We start from the raw sequence: 17,614 nt of genomic DNA, 5'->3' as shown, positions 1-17,614 counted from the left end.
TTTAGCCTTCAATGTTTTCATTGTTGTTAATATAACTGCTATCAAGACATGTAAGTTTTATTTATTGTTTCCATTGAGGAGCAATAATTATATAACTCTGAAATTCTGCAACTATTATTTCTATTTGTTTAATTATATAACTATAACAATATTAAACCTCTAAAACATTTGGTGATAGATTTATGGTGAAGATACTAGGAGACAGCAATAATAATGATGTATCAGAGTAATAATAAAACTAAATAATAGCATTAATATTAATATTAATGGCCATAACAGTAATAAGCGGCAACATTACCACTTGCTTTTTGTTCACACTGTATTTGGTCTCTTTAATGGGTTTCTTCCCAAATCTCTGTGGTTAATTAGCTATATAACATTTGGTACTCAGCAGTGGGTGCAACTTCATTTCCAGACTTTACCTGGCAAAGCTGTGCTTTATAGAACACCAGATGGAACTGGTCTCTTTTGTCCTTTTTTATCAGGCTTGGAGAGGGCAGATTTCCTTCTTCCTCATGTCACCTGGGGAACTTCCATAGATAGGACACCCTGTGTTGAGAGACACAGATGTTGTAGAATCCCAAGAACCCGAGATGTGTTTGGAAAGCAGCTGTTGAACTGTTGGATGAGCCATTATGGTGGAGAGAGCGTGGGGTTTGGATTCCAACAGATCTGGACTGAATTTTGGCTCTGCCACTAACTGGGTAACCTTGAGCAAATTACCTAACCTCTGTGGACTACAATTTTCTGATATCAAAAAAGGGGATAATTATATAATACAGTAATGTCTGCATTGCAAGACTATTGTGAGAATTAAATACAATCATGTGTGCAATTACATGGGGTATAATTGATGCCTGTTGACAGCTGTGTTTTGGAGCTACCAGTTGATGAGATTAACGGGAGAACATGACTTGAAGTTGCTGTTTCCTACAAATCACCTTGTCCTCACCTTCCCAGGAGCTCCCTCCTCACAGATGCCCCAGAGACATCACAACAGTTAAAGAGAGCTAACCTCTAACACGATGAGTGATCACTATGTGCTGGACACGTCACACACACCATCTGATTAAATCGTCACAGCTATCCTATAAGGGAGCTGTGATTATTTCATCCAGGTGAGGCTTGAGAACCAGGAAGAGTAGAAGACATGCCAAAGTTCTTGCCGCTCACTTGTAGTGGAGCCCAGCCAGCGCCTCTTCAGTTACATCCTGAAAGCCACTTAAAGAATGCTCTGTATGAGAGCTGTCTTCCTGGGACACATCCACTCCCTGCTTCTCCTGGTGCTCATACCAATCCATTCTCCACAGAGCAGCCAGCCTGATCACCTTAAAATGCAAAGCCAATGCCATTATTGCCCTTCTTCAACCTTCCAAAGGCTTTCTGTGGCTCTGAAAGTAAAACCAACCTCCAGTCAGGGCCTAAATCTAAATACCTTTATGATTTGTGATTTGACTTCCGCTTATCAAACTCCTGTCCTCTCACTCTTCATTACAGTCCAGGGCGCCGCACCTTCAGAGGCTACGCCAGGTTCAACCCCCATCTCTCTAGGGCCTTTGCACTCAGTTTCCTCTTCCTGGAAGTCTTTCTATCTTATCCTGTAGGCCTCGGCTTATGTATAATCTCTTCTAGGAAAATTTCCCCCAAAGCTTCATGTAAATCAACCCAGCCTCACGTCCTGTATTCATTAGTACATGTCCTATTTATCTCATTTATAACATGGACCATGTATACAGCCATCTTCCTTATTCTTCTGATCATTTGGCTTTATGTCATGTGTCCTTCACCAAAATATAATCTTCATGAGGCCAGGCACAGAGCCCGGCTTCACAGTCATACCCCATCCGCTGCTCAGCACCTGCAGCAAAGCAGACACTCAGGAAACATTTGCTCATGTCAGTCTAAGAAGAATTAATCTAAGTAGAGTGTTTAGCCAAGATCGAGGACTGCAACCCCAGAGCATAGATTCAAGGAGCCCTGAATATACACTCCCATTAGCTGCAGTTACAAGTGGATTCTTAAAGGAAAAGAAGAGGCAGTTTCTGAGTTGATTACCAATAATTTACATTAAAATAACGTAAGCTATTGATTAGCTGTACATTGTTCTTTGTATCAGAAATTCCAGGGACCTGAATATAATGGGTGAGGCAGCTGGTTAGGAATAAAATGACTAAACAATTGCCCTGGGCACGGAGGGGGCTGACTGAGGTCCCGTACTCTTGTCTTTTTAGACCCGCATACCTCACACAGCTCAGACAGCAGCCAGCTGTTTCTCTTTCCTCACTTAAGGAAAGAGTGACCACTTGCTCTCATGTGTCCATATATGCCCTTTGGGTTTAAATAGTTCCTGTGTGATGGGAAGCAAAGCAGGTTGCATTTTCACTTGAGGAGTTGATGACCAGCATCCAAGTGACACAGCACCCATCTCCAGAAGCTCAGGTCTGATGCTGGGTGTTCAGGGATCAGGGCCCAGGACCCGAGAGTGCAGCAGGACTAGGCTGTGGTCAGCCCAGGTGCAGAGAGCGATGTGACAGAATGGCAGCAAAATCAGATGCACCGAGGAGCGAGGGAGAGCCAGCTTGTCACCTCGCCACACAGGGAGGTACGTCAAGGCTGTCATTATAAACTGGTATTTGAGCAGGAACTCTGGGGCTCATTCATAACACTGACATTTCCAGGGGTCACACAGCAGGCCCCCCCCTTCTGCTGAGAATCTTTCGTTTGTACAGTTATCAACCGCAGAACTCAGACAGAGCAGCCTCCATTATTCCACCTGTCCTTGAGTTATTATTTTATTGAAGCATTTTCCTTCCTTGGGTTATATATATGTGTGATTTTAAAAATATAAATGACATTATTTATAGCAAGGCGTTCTCTCCCCTTTCCACTGATGATTTTCCTTTTCAATCAGATTCTCTTCATTCTTACACATCCCATTTGAGTCACTGCCACGTGAGTAACGGGGCCCATAAATATTCAGCCTCAGCCTCTTGATCCCTTTCTTAATCCCATTTTTCTTCTCACTTCACCTTCACTAGGATATTTCCCGTCCTTTTTTCCCAGTGGCTTTGTTACCACAACCGTATCTTTTTTGCTTTGTCTTAGCTCCTATTTTTTAATGTTTAAATTATTCACTAATATAGCAAGTAAATGTCAGTTAACTATTTCAGTCATCTCTCTGTGTGTGTCTGCTTTTGTACCTAGAACTTCTGGACAAGGCAGTAAGCAAGTCTCATGTAAGGATCAACAGTTCAGGCTCCAGATTCCCGATTTACTAAATTCTCAAAGACAAATTACTTAACCAAATATGGTTTCTTCAAATCCAAAAAGATTTCAACAATCTTACCTCATAGGATTGTTGTAAGAATTAAACAAGAATATCCATGCATTGGCCAGCCACAGTGGCTCATGCCTGGAACCCCAGCAGCTTGGGAGGCTGAGGCAGGAGGATTGCATGAGGCCAGGAGTTTGAAACCAGTTTAGGCAACATAGCAAGATCCTGTCCCTACAAAAAAAGAGAAAAAAAGAAAATCTACATGCTGTGGACTACATGTTTGTGTCTCCCCCAAATTTATATTGAAACCCTAACCCAACCCCCAGTGGGACAGTCTTAGGAGGGGGACTCTGGGAGGCGATTAAATTTTCATGAGCTCAAGAGGGAGAAGCGCCCATGGCAGGATTTGTGAGTCATAAGAAAAGACAGAGGTTAGAGCAATGTGAGGACACAAAGGAAAGAAAAGCCTCTGCAAACCAGGAAACGGGTCCTCGCCAGACACAGAATCTACCGGCACTGTGACCTCGACTTTCCAGCATCCAGAACTGTGAGAAACAAATTTGGGAAACAGATTTTCGTCTTTTAAGCCCCTCAGCCTTTTTACTGAACCAGGCCCATTTGCCTGACACATGGCAAGCCAATCCCTGAGACTTCGAGATTTGCAGCAGAGAAAGGCTTTATTCATGAGACATCCAAGCGAGGAGACAGGAGAGCAAGTCTCAAATCCACCTCTCGATGGATCATTCGTAGGGTAGTTTTAGGATAGGACCAGGGGGATGGGGAGTGGGTGATGAGAGGTCACGTGTTGATTGGCTGGGATGGAGGAAATTCCAGTGTCCATGGATCAGGCTATTTGAGGACTTCCTTTTTTTTTAAGTTTTTAATTTTTTATTTTTTGGTCCACGGTTAGAGTTTCAGCCTTCTGACATCAAATGTTCACCCATTTAACACTTGCAAACACTTTTTTTTTTTTTTTTTTTAAGATGGAGTCTTGCTCTTGTCACCCAGGCTGGAGTGCAATGATGTGATATCAACTCACTACAACCTCCGCCTCCTGGGTTCAAGCGATTTTCCTGCCTCAGCCTCCCGAGTAGCTGGGATTACAGGCATGTGCCACCATGCCTGGCTAATTTTGTAATTTTATTACAGACGGGTTTCTCCTTGTTGGTCAAGCTGGTCTCGAACTCCCAACCTCAGGTGATCCGCCTGCCTCGGCCTCTCAAAGTGCTGGGATTACAGTTGTGAGCCACTGTGCCTGGCTGGGAAAACGTAATTCAGGACTGGTTTGAGCTGAATTCAGAGCTGAGTCTTGAGTTATGGAAAAACAACTTCGCCAACGTCCTGTGATCCATACATCAGGGTGAAAGGCTATCTATAGGATCATTGCAGAAACTGAGGTGAGGCAGTGCAGCTGAGTAAGCAGGACAGCTAACAATGGGTAAACAAACAGCTAAAGTCAATAACTGCCTAGAGAAACTTCAGCTACTGGCTACCTCATCATTAATGGCTATGTGGCCACTGGTTTTAAACTCATGGTATCTTGTTATAGCAACATGAACTAGGCGTCATGTAAATTGCTTCACAATGTCTTGATACATGGGAACTCTATTATTATCTTTTGTTGCTGTAGCAAAAGTGGAAGCATTTATGCCACCAACAGCACCAGTAGAGAGTAGACATGACTTCTAATCCGTGGGTCCAGAGCCCAGGCCAGTGTAGACTGGACAAATAATATGCCCTAGACAAATTTTTGTATTACTTTTGAAAATGTGCAGTGGCCATTATGTTTAATAGTATAAAATGATTTAAGTGCTATTGATATTATCAGATAATAGTAAACCTTAATAGGGGAGGTGTAGGGTCTTCATGTCTGTAAAAGCAGGTAAACATTGACCTGAATTACCATCAAGTACGAAGACCAGGCATAGAGCATGTGCTCCAGGCAGTTCCCTCCCAGGGCAACAGGCTATTAAGCATCCACTGGCTTCTTTTCTGATGCCCCTGCACTTACCTCACAGAGATTCTCTCCTAAGGTTTTCCTAGGTTTAACATTTTATTCCCATCTCAAAATCCATTACTTTGTTTCCCCCCATTCTTTCAGTTCTTATTTTATTCTCCAATGATTTGGTTTTCTCATTTTTTTAAGGCTAAAATATCTCCTACTGAAGCTACTCTTTCAATTAGGGAGAAAAGCACTCAAAGCCTCTTCAAGCTTCTGCCTCTGAAACTGCTAGCAGGGAAACTCCAGTGCAAAAAGATGAGAGTGGATGCAAACAAGGAGGAAAGAAAAAGAAACTAAAGAACAAAGAAGAAAAATAAGCGTTCATGAGGAACTAATTATTCTGGTATTTATAAAGAAGTTATTGTTTCGTTTCCTTTTTTCTCTGGAAGATCAAAATATGTGTATCTCATTAATCCCAGACATTTGGATGACGCTGTCCTGCATGAGCTCCACACAATCCTGCCTGCGGAGCAGATAGCAGGAGCTCGCTTTTACAGACGAGGCAACCAGGAGATTCAGAGCATTGGTGAGAAGCACACAAGATGGCACAGCCAGTAACTTGGATCAAAGCCTTTGGTGTCAAATGCTGTGCTTTTCCACCTGTCCTTGAGGGAAGGCTTGAGGAGAAAGAAGCACCGAGCACGCATCTCTGCCTGCATATTCCAAACCAATGGAGAAACACACCGGGAAGCCACATGAAGGATGACATCAGCTTTGCCGCTGGTAATGAATAGTATCTATTCTGGGCCCTTCTTTCATTGGCAGGCTGCTCGCCACCATTTGCCTGAGCCCAGGAGCTCATATGCTCAGGAAGTCCCCCAGGCTGACCAGTCAGGCAGATCTCTCCTTCCCTCTGAAGAAGAGCCTGTGAGAGGGAGAAGAGGGCCAGTGTACGTTTCCAACTTACATTCTTTCACTGACATAGGAGGGCTGATCAACAGGTTCCTCCCAAACTGTCCATGTTACTGTTTTGTGTGCTCATTTGTTTTAATTAAATCCTTCATCCAGCTAACCAGGTAGCGGGATTCTAGTCACCTGATTTGCCTGTCCCCTGACAGAGGAGACCAGAAGGCCCCGCTGAGCAGCCCAGGCCTTTGCTTTCTTCTCCTTTTGCACAAAAGGTGGAAAACTCAGGGTGTTAATGTCAAAGGGAAGATGAGGAGCTGTAGCTCTAGACCTAGTGTAGGCTGAGAGAGCTGGAGTCATCAGCACAGTTGACTTTGTCTCTTCCTTCTATCAGCCACAAAAGTACTCACATTTCAAATGACAAAACACAAGTCTCAGGCTTCTAAGAGCAGTCAGTTCAGCTATCTTCCTGAGTTCTTAGGCGAGTCTGAGAGGAATTAGGTGTTTCCTTTCCAGGCCCCAGGGTTATGACCACTTCTGAGCCCTGCCTTCACTGAGTTATAAGATTTCTTTAATAAGAAATGTCTGGTAAATTAAATCAATAGTCTGTTGGTGAAGATGATAGCTCCCACGTGCAGAAGTCCCTAAATTCTGAGCTTCACGAAACTGAACTAGATCTGTCTGAAGTCCTCCATTGTTTTTTCTCTCCCAGTTGGGAACACTGGCACTTCCCAACTTTGCTTTACAGTTTCAGCGTCAGCCTCATTAGCATCACCACCGGCTTCCTCACTCTCATTTCCCACTGTTTCTTGAATCAATTGGATCAGAAACATCAATCATTGAAAAGACACCCTATGCGTCTGTCCCTGTTTTCAAAGTCTGCGGCTTTTGGTGTGGTGCAGTTGTTCTTTCTGCTGCTCTTCTGTGCCCCAAACAGTGGTTTTTTGCAGATCTTCGGATTCAGGATGACGTCCCCTTTCATATTTACTGTAGCACTGGTGACTCACAAGAAAAGTCCTCTAAGCATTTGCCTAGAAAAACTTGAGACCCACCGCTCAGAATGAGCTGTAAAATGCAAACACCACAACTGTAAAACTTGTAAAAAAAAGTTCGGCAATAAAAAAAATATAGTCTCCTGCTCCATGGCATCTTGGAAATTCTCAAACTCCTGCCTCCATCTCACCATAAAGCTTTTATCAATTATGTTATCCTTGTTCATGACTGCAGTAAAATGCAGTTTGGTTTTTATGCAATTCTGTAAGTGTGCTGCTGGATGGGAAGGTCTCAGGCTTTGTGCTCTGTTCTGTGTCCATTACATAGATGATAGGTTTGGAAATGAAGATGCCAGGGTTTTAGTCATAATTGTCACAGAATATGACTAGGCTAATACCACAGTCTATTCAGGTACACAATTCAGGATTTCAGGGAGCATGTTCTAGGTCTTAATCGTCTTCATCATCTGATTAAACCCAGTAGCAGCTTAAGATTACAAGGCCTCCTTTTGGCCCAAATCTGTATTTTAGAGTCAGAAATTTCAGTATTTTCAAAAACGGTGATGCCGTGATTGAGTCACTGAAGGCGATTGTCTCAGATCCAGCCATGCCAAGCACCAGCTGTGTACACACTGGAGCTCAGAGATCTCCTCCTCAGAGGTCTTCCTTAGCTCCTTCTCTCTCCTGTGGAAGGCACTCAAAGCTCTGTGACCAGGAGGGAGTACAGTACAGAGCCTCATCCCTGCGTTTCTGAGACAGTCAGGTTGTTTCTCTTTGATTTAAAATGATATCAGAAGAAATTTAACAGTCTATTGATAGTAGTGTGAAATAGTATATGCTTTATGAAGAAGTCTGGATGAAACATGACAAGCTGAATTGGCCCCATCGTGGGAAGACATCATCCATAATTCCCAGGATTTTTCACCTTCCTTTTTCTATCTTCTGATGCCATTTTCAAATCTATTTTTCATTATTTCCACCCAAACTAATGCCAAGGATTAGGATTAGGATCCCTAATCCCTAATCCTCCCAACCTTCACTGATGTTTGTTTATGTTGCTTTTCTACTGCCATTTAACTTAAAAGTTATTGGATTTCTACTGTATTTTGAGCTCTTGCTAGTTGCTGATTATCAAGCTCCTGATTTGAATAGACACAGTCTCTGCCCTCAGGGAGCTTGTGATCTGAAGAGACTGTGTATGCATGCATATCTTCTAGCCACAATAGACATGGGGATATAACACATGTTCCTTGTTATATAGTAGGCAGAATTCTAAGGTGACTCTCTAGTCCGTCCTCCCACCCCTGTATACACCCTGTGTAATCTCCCCAACTTGAATGTGGGAGGCACCAGCAAGCGTCATGAGACATCACCCCTGTGACTAGATTCCTAATCAATTGCCTTTAATCAAAAAGGAGATTATCCTGGGTGGGCCTGACCTAATCAGGTCAACCCTGTTAAAGGGGAGGTATCAGAGAGACCTTCTTCTGCTGGTCTGGAAGCAGCCTACGGGAAAGGACCACATGTCTAGAATTGAAGGACAACCAGCAAGAAAACAGGACCCCAGCCTTGCAGGTGCAAGGAAATAGTTCTGCCAGCAGCCAGAGGGAGCTTGAAAGCAGATCCTTCCTTACTTCCAAGTCTCTAGATGAGGATGTGGCCAGCTCACACCTTGACTTTAGCTTTGTGAGATTCTGAGGAGACCACCCAGCCCGAACATAAGGACTCCTAATCCAAGGAAACTGAGAGATAATATTTGTGTTGCTTTAAGATGTTAAATTGGTGATAATTTGTTTTGCAACGATATAAAGTTCACACATGGAGTTTAGACCAAATGCAAGAGGATGAGAAAGGAGGAAACAGGTCGTTCTATCCGAGAAGTGGTGGAAATATCATAGAGAGGAAGGCATTATCTGAGGTGATACTTAACTGAAGAGTAGACATCTTTTAGACAGACAAAGAGAAGAGATATTTATGGCTGCAACATCATCCACAGTATGTTTGTAGAACTGATGTACTGACATAACTAAAAGATAGGCATTTTAATCTGTCCCTGATGTTAGAACAAAATATCATAGACTGAGTATCTTATAAATAATAGAAATTCATTTCTCATAGTTCTGGAAGCTGGGAAGTCCAAGGTCAAGGTGCCAGCAGGTCAGTGGTGAGGACCTGGTCTCTGCTTCCAAGGTGGTGCCTTGTTGCTCTGTCCTCCGGAGGGGCCAAGGCTGTGTCCTCACATGGTATGAGGGATGGAGGGGCAAAAAAGGGCCAAGCAGCTTTCTGAAGGCTCTTTTGGAGCCCTCGTGAACTAATCACATCCCCAAAGCCCCACTGCTTACTACCATCATTTTGGTGATTATGTTTCAATACATACAGTAGAGAGCAACACATATGTTCAAACCATAGCACTAGGGTGCCTATGCTTACATTTCTTTTTCCTTAAGATGGAAGTTTTAAAATTTTATTTATGAACTTTTCCATGGGTAAAGAAGTGAAGTGAGCCTTTCTTAGTTTCCCATATCACTAATGGCCCCCATATGTGTTGCTGTTCAGCATTTTCTGTAGCCCCTTTTCAGCATTAGTCTCATATTGATGCATTTTTAAATCAGAAATAAATTATGAATGCACACAGCACAAAGTTGAGTGGATTTCTTTGCCATATCTTATAACATTTTCTTTTCTTCCTGACTGCTCATATTCTGGTATGGCTAATACGTTGCCTCAAACTCATAACCTAGCCATCTAAAGTCACATACTGTCTTGTGAAATACAATGTCTTTATCCAAGAGTGGTTAGTAACCTGACTGCGTTCCAAATTCATTTTGCCCTGCGCTTTCACTTAGGGTGACTAAGCAGCGCATGATCTTCCATCGTTTTATTGCATGGTCTGGGTCCTCGTGCATCATTCTGTCAGCTACGACTGCTGGACTCATTGTGCAATTCCCACAAGTGTATTAAAGCCCAAATACAATAGTGTTAAGGACCTCCAATTCCTGACATCTTCCGTCGTCTCATTTTTAAACAAAATAGTCAATAGCCTTGGTGTCATTGACTTTGCCTTTCTCTGTTGTTCCAATGTTGTTCCAAAATTGCTCTGAAACCTTCCACCAAGCTTACGGTACTTAATCATCAGCGAATTCTTCATAAATGTCAGTGCGAAACCCATCAGCTCTAAGAGATTTGCTTTATCTCCATAGATTTTATTAGGCTTCTTACCCCTCAGGCACTGATTTTTGCCCCTTGCAACCTCAATTTCTTCTACTTAGTAGCATCTCAGGCAGAACAGGGATGGGCTTCTCCATTTCTTCTTTGCTCCTCATGTCTGTCTTCCCCTTGGGGAAGCCCATTCTTATCATTCACAGTAATCCTTGACTTTTCACACAATTAACATACTTTCTTAGGGAGCTGGAAAAATCACTGTCAAAAGTCCCTTTGCCATAATTCTTTTTGGTAAAATAGTACACATTTTTGTATTGTTTTCTTTCTGAAATAGTCTTCTCCACTGTGTATCATTCCACCTAGGCCAATTGAGCATCTATTTGTCAGAGACTTATTCATGACATGCGGAATACATGAGGAGTGTAATATTTTTTGGCTCCAAATATAATTTTTCTCCTTGTTTTAGGCAATTGTGAGGTCACAAAAAATTGTAGCAAGAGTTTATTCTACAACTTGCCATTAAGGGATGCCCTCAGAGCAGTTCTCTTTGTGGTTTCCAGGAATGCATTAAGCTTAAGGTGAAGATAATCTGCCTCAGCATTCAATATAAGAGTATCGTTAACACTCTGAGTGCCGCTGTGGGCTCTTCCTAGATGCGTGTGCCTTTCAGAACCGACTGGGATTTCAGAACTGCTGAGAGAACCTCAGGCTGCTGGAGAAATTCTATAATGTCTCATGAGAAACAGAGTGCACAAGCTCCTTTCCCCTTTCTCTTCCTCTCCGTTCCCTGCAGTGGTTTCCCTAGGTTCAGCAAATGCATATCTCTCTGGGAGTTTTGTTTCCTTGGGAGTTGAAAATAAGCACTCCAAAGGTGAATGCCTGCCCAGTTTACAGTCAGCATGACCATTGCTTCTATTCAAATATCCCTAGACAATAATAATTCAGCACAGGGCTCCTCCAGGGGAATGCTGTGCTTCCAGCAAATCTGCAATTTGCAAAACAGTCACTTGAGTTTTAAAAAGATATATTTGAAAATATTCAGAAAAACAATGTCTGTCTCCCAAAAATGTTAGATTTGGAGCATTACAACTCATCTGTGCTTGATGCCTTTATTTAGTTTACTTGGTTTAGTGTAATTATTAGTTCATTTGTTTTAGTTTAATAACTAATAATAACTACTTATTCATTCACTTGGTTTTCGTTTTTGCGGTGCATATCACTTGCTTAACAAGGAAAAAGATTATGTGTCTCCTTCCTGGAAGTGGAATTCTCTGTCAGGCAAAGATGAGATGACATTTTGGGTGATTTTTAGACAGCAGAAATCAACATGACTAAACATTTGGTCATTTTAGTTGCTTTTATTTAATAAATCCCCAAAGAAAAAACATTAGTCCCTGTATTGCCCTCCTCCCTCTGTTGACACCACTTACAGGTAGTCATTTAGGGAACATCTCTTCCGGATACCAGTTTTGATAATTTCTTCCATCCAAAAAGAGTAATCCTTAAGCAATTCTTGGTACATGGTGTATCCTGTAGCTCTGTCTGACTTAAGAACAGCATGAAAAGAATTGTATATACTTGGTATATTTATTCTAGGAGCTTTTAATTCAAGATGTACAGTAATGTAAGAAACTCAGTCAACATGGTGTCTATGGCCAAATGAAGGCTTCTGTGCCAAAACACAGTGGTAATGTGAGATAAATGTGGAGCCGGTGCAAGTTGGGAGAGTAGCTATGCATAATAAGTGACTATTTAGGATAGTACATTTATTAGGGCAGACTCAGTGCTTTGACAAAGATAACCCACACTGCTCATTGTGTTTCCAGCATCCATAGGCCAGGAAGCTCACCAGAAGTTCTTTCCTGGAACAACTGTGGGGCCTGCTTTATTTCTCTGCATATATCTCTGGCCCCTGTGTCTCTCTCTGTCAAGGTGATGCTGAGTACCTTGAGGCTACCTGAGTGGAAGCTCCACTCTTAATTAGGTTCAAACTACAAAGCTCTGCCACTTTGCTTAATTGAGAAGTTTTGGTAGACATTTGTGGCTCAAAGGCTTTTAAAGTCTTATTTCACATTGTCCTCCAGAAGCTGTTTCCAACCTGTGCGACTCCAAATTTCTGATACTTTAATTCTGTTTCTTTTTGTGTGCAAACCAGCTAATTCTATCTCGAACTCATCTTTCTTGCAATACCTTGCCAAACACAGTGAGGGAAGAGCAACATATGCTAGCATTCTGGCTCTTTCCTGCTACTTCCTTGAGATGCACGGGCTCAGTAGGCACTTGGTCTGCCTTCCATGTTAACAAGGGTGACAGTTTTACCAAATGTTTCACTACAGCAGAGCAGCAATTTCCAGCTTGCTAGGCCTGTTTCCTCAGTATCTACCACAAAACTGCTAAGCTGGTGTCAGATATTTTAGACTTTTTTTTTTTTTTTTGGCAGCATCTACTTCAAGGCTTTGACTTCTGTATTGGTTAGGGTAACGTTAGCTGCTGCAACAAACAAATTCCAACATTGAATGGCACAACAAAACAAGTGTTTATTTTTCCTTATACATAAATTCCAGTGTAAGTGTTCCTGGGCAAGAAAAGATAGATTTCCTCCACATGATGTCACAGCGATCCAGGTTCCTTCTGCCCTGTGACTCCACTATGCACTAGAGCCTTTGAATCCTCAGCATCCAGCCAGCTGGAGAAAGAAGAGTAGGAGGCTTTTGTGGACCAGCCTTGAAGGTGGTACATATTACTTCTGCTCGATCCCATTTTGCTAGAACTTAGTAAAGGCTATACCAATGTATAAGAGACAGGTGAAGTGGTCTCTGGGCAGCTGCTTCTCAGCACCAACAGTGCATATACTACAAAAGGTTGAATCATGAATTTTGGGTGGCAGAAAGTTGCTTCTGCCATACATAGAAAAGGTTTTGGAAGAAATTATTGATTTCTATTATTGAGGGAAGTACTCAGTGTATTTATATATATTGCATATAACATCTCCACCAATGCCCACTACTGCCTTGGTAGAGTGCCCTCTCTTTGCAGGCCTGAGGAGAAATACTAGGCTCAATAAAGAAAGCACATACATTCACATGCATGCAAATATCCATACACATACATCTTAAGTGAAGATCTTTATTGTGGACAATATGATTCCAATTATATTCATTTTTATTATATAAGGGATATTTTTAAAGTTGTGAGATATATAAGCCATGTGTTTCTCTCCCAATTTTTATGAGTACATCCTCCCCATCCCCCACCCCATGCGATCCTAGTGTGAGTCTACCCAGAAGCATGCAGTGCCAGGCTCTTCTCTAATGCTACCATTCTTAGCATGAGTTTGATACCTGCTCTCCACGGCATGCTTTCGAATTCTGTGTTCTTGATTCAGAAAAATGGCATAACAAAGCCCCAAACCCCAAAATCTTTACCCTCAGTTTTTCAAAAATGACTTCCCAAAGTATTGTTAGTAATACTGCAAGTTCCCTCTAGTTCCCTTGCAAATTGACATACTAAGATATTACAGTTGCTACCAAGTTTCTGGTGGCTTTAAAAACTTTTACATTACATTAGTGTAATGACAGGGTTTATCTACAGCTTATGACTGTGAATGCTTCAGCATACATTTCCATTAATAGAAACACTGTAGATTTTACATTAATCATAAAGGGAATTGATAATTGCCTACAGGAGTTTTTAGCTATGAGCAAAAGTGTTTGACCCAATTATGCTTGCATGGTGAGGGACAAATATATTGAATTATGATGCATAGATCATTGGTGGATTTCAGGGAAGGAAAGAAACTATCCCAAGGGAATAAGCCAGAAGTGAGCAAGTATTTACAACTTGAAAACTGATAATACTGTCATTACATCAACTATCACAGCTCAGAAGTTTAACCCCACTCAATACATAGGATGAAAAGGTAAACCTGGGCTGTTCAATAATGTTAAGCACCTGTCATTCAAATCCCAATATCCAGACGGGTGTGTTGAGAAGAAACATGCAACCTCTACATGTAGCTGAAAACTGTAGTGATAATTGGTGACTGGTTTTCCAAAAAGTTAAACTGAAGCTAATGCCACAGTCTTCCACCTTTGAATGATCTGCCAAAAGATAAGTTTCCAGTCTTAATTCAAAAGCCATCAACTACATTCTTTGAAAGTTGTTTAAGATTCTATTTGGTGTTGATAAAGTTGAATGAGAAACTTAAAAGTGATTTATCAGACTTAATTTCAAAGTAAAGTCCCTTTCACATACTTAACCATTCGAAGCCTGAGGATTATTTTTTTTGCTATTATGAATTGAATAGAAGTCAATTACAAGAGAGAAGAAAGATCAATCACTTTAGTTGTCGTCAGGAATTCTGCTTCTACCACAAATTACAAGTTCCTCAGATTCTATTTTCATTTATAAAATGAAGAATTTAAACATAAAAACTAGCTCCAGCATATAGTGATGGCAAAATTCATATGGAGTACAGGAACTTTAGTCTCATTATATCTTCCTCTTCAATATTGACTGTCTTTCCCATTTTCCCAAAACTTCTGATGACTAGCTCAATTTTCCAGTTAACTATTGTAGTAGGGAGAACTCTAAGATGGCATTCAAGATCTTCACCCTCCAATGTACACACCGGTGTACTACTTGATCTTTGAGTGAAGGCCGAAACTGTGAATAGGATGGGATAGTCTATCATAGCTCCCTGGGCTAGGTTATGCTACATGGCAAATGCTGGTGGGATAGTCACCCCTGTGATTACATCACATTATATAAGTTTTCATCATAGTAAACTGGGGAGCAATAGGAAGTCAGTGAGACACGATCCTACTGGCCTGGAAGGAAGCAAATGGCACCGTTGTGGAGTGCCGATGGGGCTATGCCGATGGGGCTATGCCGACGGGGCTATGCCGACGGGGCTATGTGGACAACAACCACATCTCAGTAATCATCTAGGAACTGAGAATGGCCCCAGCTGGCAGCTCATAAGATCACAAGGACCTCACTTCCAACATCACAGGAAATGAATTCTGCCCACACAAATGAGCCCGGAAGAGGATTCTAAACCTCAGGTGAGAATCCCAGCCCTGGCTGACACCTTGATTTCAGCTTGGGCAGATTCAGAGCAGAGAACTCATGGAATTATGACCCATAACAACTATGAGATAACAAACGTGTGCTGTTTTAAACTGCCTTGTCGGTGATAATTCATTATGCAGCTGTAGAAAACTAATACAACTATATACAAAATTTCCTGTCAATATTCAACTCATTCTTGTATTTCATTGTATCTTTATTCCTTCTTGCAAAAAATATTTTTTAAGCACCAGCAATATGATAGATGGTGCCCTTGCCACCAATGATATAACATAGTCTCTGCCCTTTATTTTTTGCAGACTAGTAAGGAAAATAATTACATAAACAAAGTAGATTAAGAAAGTATCACATGTGCTCTAAGAGTAGTTTCTACCTGAGATAGCCAGGGCACAAGGAGGAAGTCAGTCAGTCTACCTATGGAGCAGGGGAGACAAAAGAAAAGATTCTACTATAAGCTGCAACTCAGGGCAAGTGGTGAAAGAGGAGCAGATGTTCTTTAGGTGGAGAGGGAATAAAAGGGCATTCTGAAAAGAGAAGCTATAGGAGTAATCACACAGAGATGTCTTTCTAGGAACTGTAAGTGGGTAAGATTGGTGAAAAGGATGGGAGTGCAGTCTAGAGGTGCATGGGATTAGGAAGACATAACTTAGAGAAGCACTACTCCAAGTGTGGTCCAACGGGGAACAGCATGGGTGTCACCAGGGAAAGTGTTGGATGTACAGAATCTCAGTCCCACCCACTCCCCTATATCAGAATCTACGCCTTCACCACATCCCTCGGGCATTCACAGGCACTTTCATAGGTTTCAGAGTCTTGAGGCTAGTAAACCTGGATGCTGTCTTTCAGAGAAAGGGAAGATATTGAAATGGTTTAAGTTGGATAACAACATAGCCAAATCCATCTTTTAGAAATAGCAGGAATAAGGAGGGGAGGTGGATTCGTGAGGCATGGAATAGGAAGCAGAGAAACCAGTTAGATCCTGATTCTAACGTCCAGACAAGAGAGCCACACAGGGACAGCAGGTGCAGAGAGGAATGCATAAGGAAGGCAGATCTTCATGAGGCAGATCATCCAGGGTGTGAATGATAGATGAGATGACCTCACCGAGGGATAATGTCTTATTTAAGAAGTATCTTAGCTGTCTGCTTGAGACTATGGGTCATTCTCAAATGTAGGAGATTTATTTTGGACACTTGGAGTTTGAGATGCCTGTAGGACTGAAGTAAGGTATTTAGGAAGAAGTGGGTGTTTGGGTCTGAGATCACTAGGAGAATCTGGGTCATTAATTCAAATTCCAGGGACTTTCAGGGTTTATCAGAAGACATGAGAGTGAATGAATGCTTCCAAGCTGCTAATTTCTGTTCAATGTTGTTTTCTAATATGCTTGACACTTCTATACTCAAGATTTCCACGGCACTTGATTTTCCCTCTTCCACCTTATTAAGAGAATATTTATGAAAACACAAAAATATGTCCAATGTTAAAAAGTTTGAAGTGGACTAAGTACATGAAGCAGCCTTTAGAATCTAATGTGAGAGGGTCCTTATGGTTCCCAGGTGGAAGGCGAGGCTGTGATGGAGGAAAATCCACCCACCCATTAAGTTTCATATACTTTCTTCTAGATGGTTAAATACAAAGAAAGAACTAATAACCATAAGGAACTTGTGAAAAGATTTGCTGGAATCTGTGTTGTACTTACAAGATGAATATCATTACACCTAAAATATAAGGGAGGAAACACAATCTTTAAAAACTTACACTACAGAAACCAGAAGACAACTTTAGAAAGTATCTTGTACATAATTTCCATAAAGGCAAAAAAATCACTAACTATGAAAAAGAGATAAAATAGAAAATGATGTAACTGCAGACTGATTTAAAAAGAGAGCTCTATTATATCAAGAAATATTTCAGGAAACCATAAACTCAAGAGAAGGAGTATAAGACAGAAATAGCAATCTAAAATTTAATCGGTAATGCAGAGAACACATTTGAGAATTTTTTTCAAAATTAAAAGATAAAGAACAAAGAAGTAAAAAAAAATTAATGTAGAAAGCATAAAAATTTTGATCTCAAGAGAATTTAAGTCCATAAAAACAAAACATACTGAATAGGAATAATATTCGAATAAGAAATAACTATTTCCTCAGTTGAATAAACATTTTAATTTACATATAGAAAACATTCAGGAAATGCCAGGTGAAATAAATGAAAGAGAAAAAGAACATGATAATATATGAACTCAAT

The 17,614-nt window shown here is 41.2% G+C and overlaps 1 protein-coding gene across 13 annotated transcripts in view; it reads left to right on the top strand.

Annotated features, from left to right (window-relative positions):
- Window positions 1–17,614, top strand: part of NTM (neurotrimin) — a 969,816-nt gene that overhangs the window by 393,469 nt on the left and 558,733 nt on the right. For 2 of the 13 annotated variants that reach the window (XM_030829614.1, XM_030829611.1), the window contains exon 1: window positions 5,421–5,999. The exons of 8 other annotated variants lie outside the window; for them this stretch is intronic. In XM_030829614.1, coding sequence (XP_030685474.1) covers window positions 5,819–5,999 — 181 coding nt within the window. In that variant the 5' untranslated portion in view covers window positions 5,421–5,818. Of the gene's footprint in view, window positions 1–5,420; window positions 6,000–17,614 lie in introns of those variants that run through there. 3 more of the 13 variants (XM_030829615.1, XM_030829616.1, XM_030829619.1) reach the window with 3 other exon arrangements.

Source organism: Nomascus leucogenys, chromosome 15 (genome assembly GCF_006542625.1).
Source record: "Nomascus leucogenys isolate Asia chromosome 15, Asia_NLE_v1, whole genome shotgun sequence".
In the NCBI taxonomy this organism is placed as follows: Eukaryota; Metazoa; Chordata; class Mammalia; order Primates; family Hylobatidae; genus Nomascus; species Nomascus leucogenys.
Note: the sequence above shows the minus strand (reverse complement) of the source record. Positions and strands in the feature narration are given on the sequence as shown.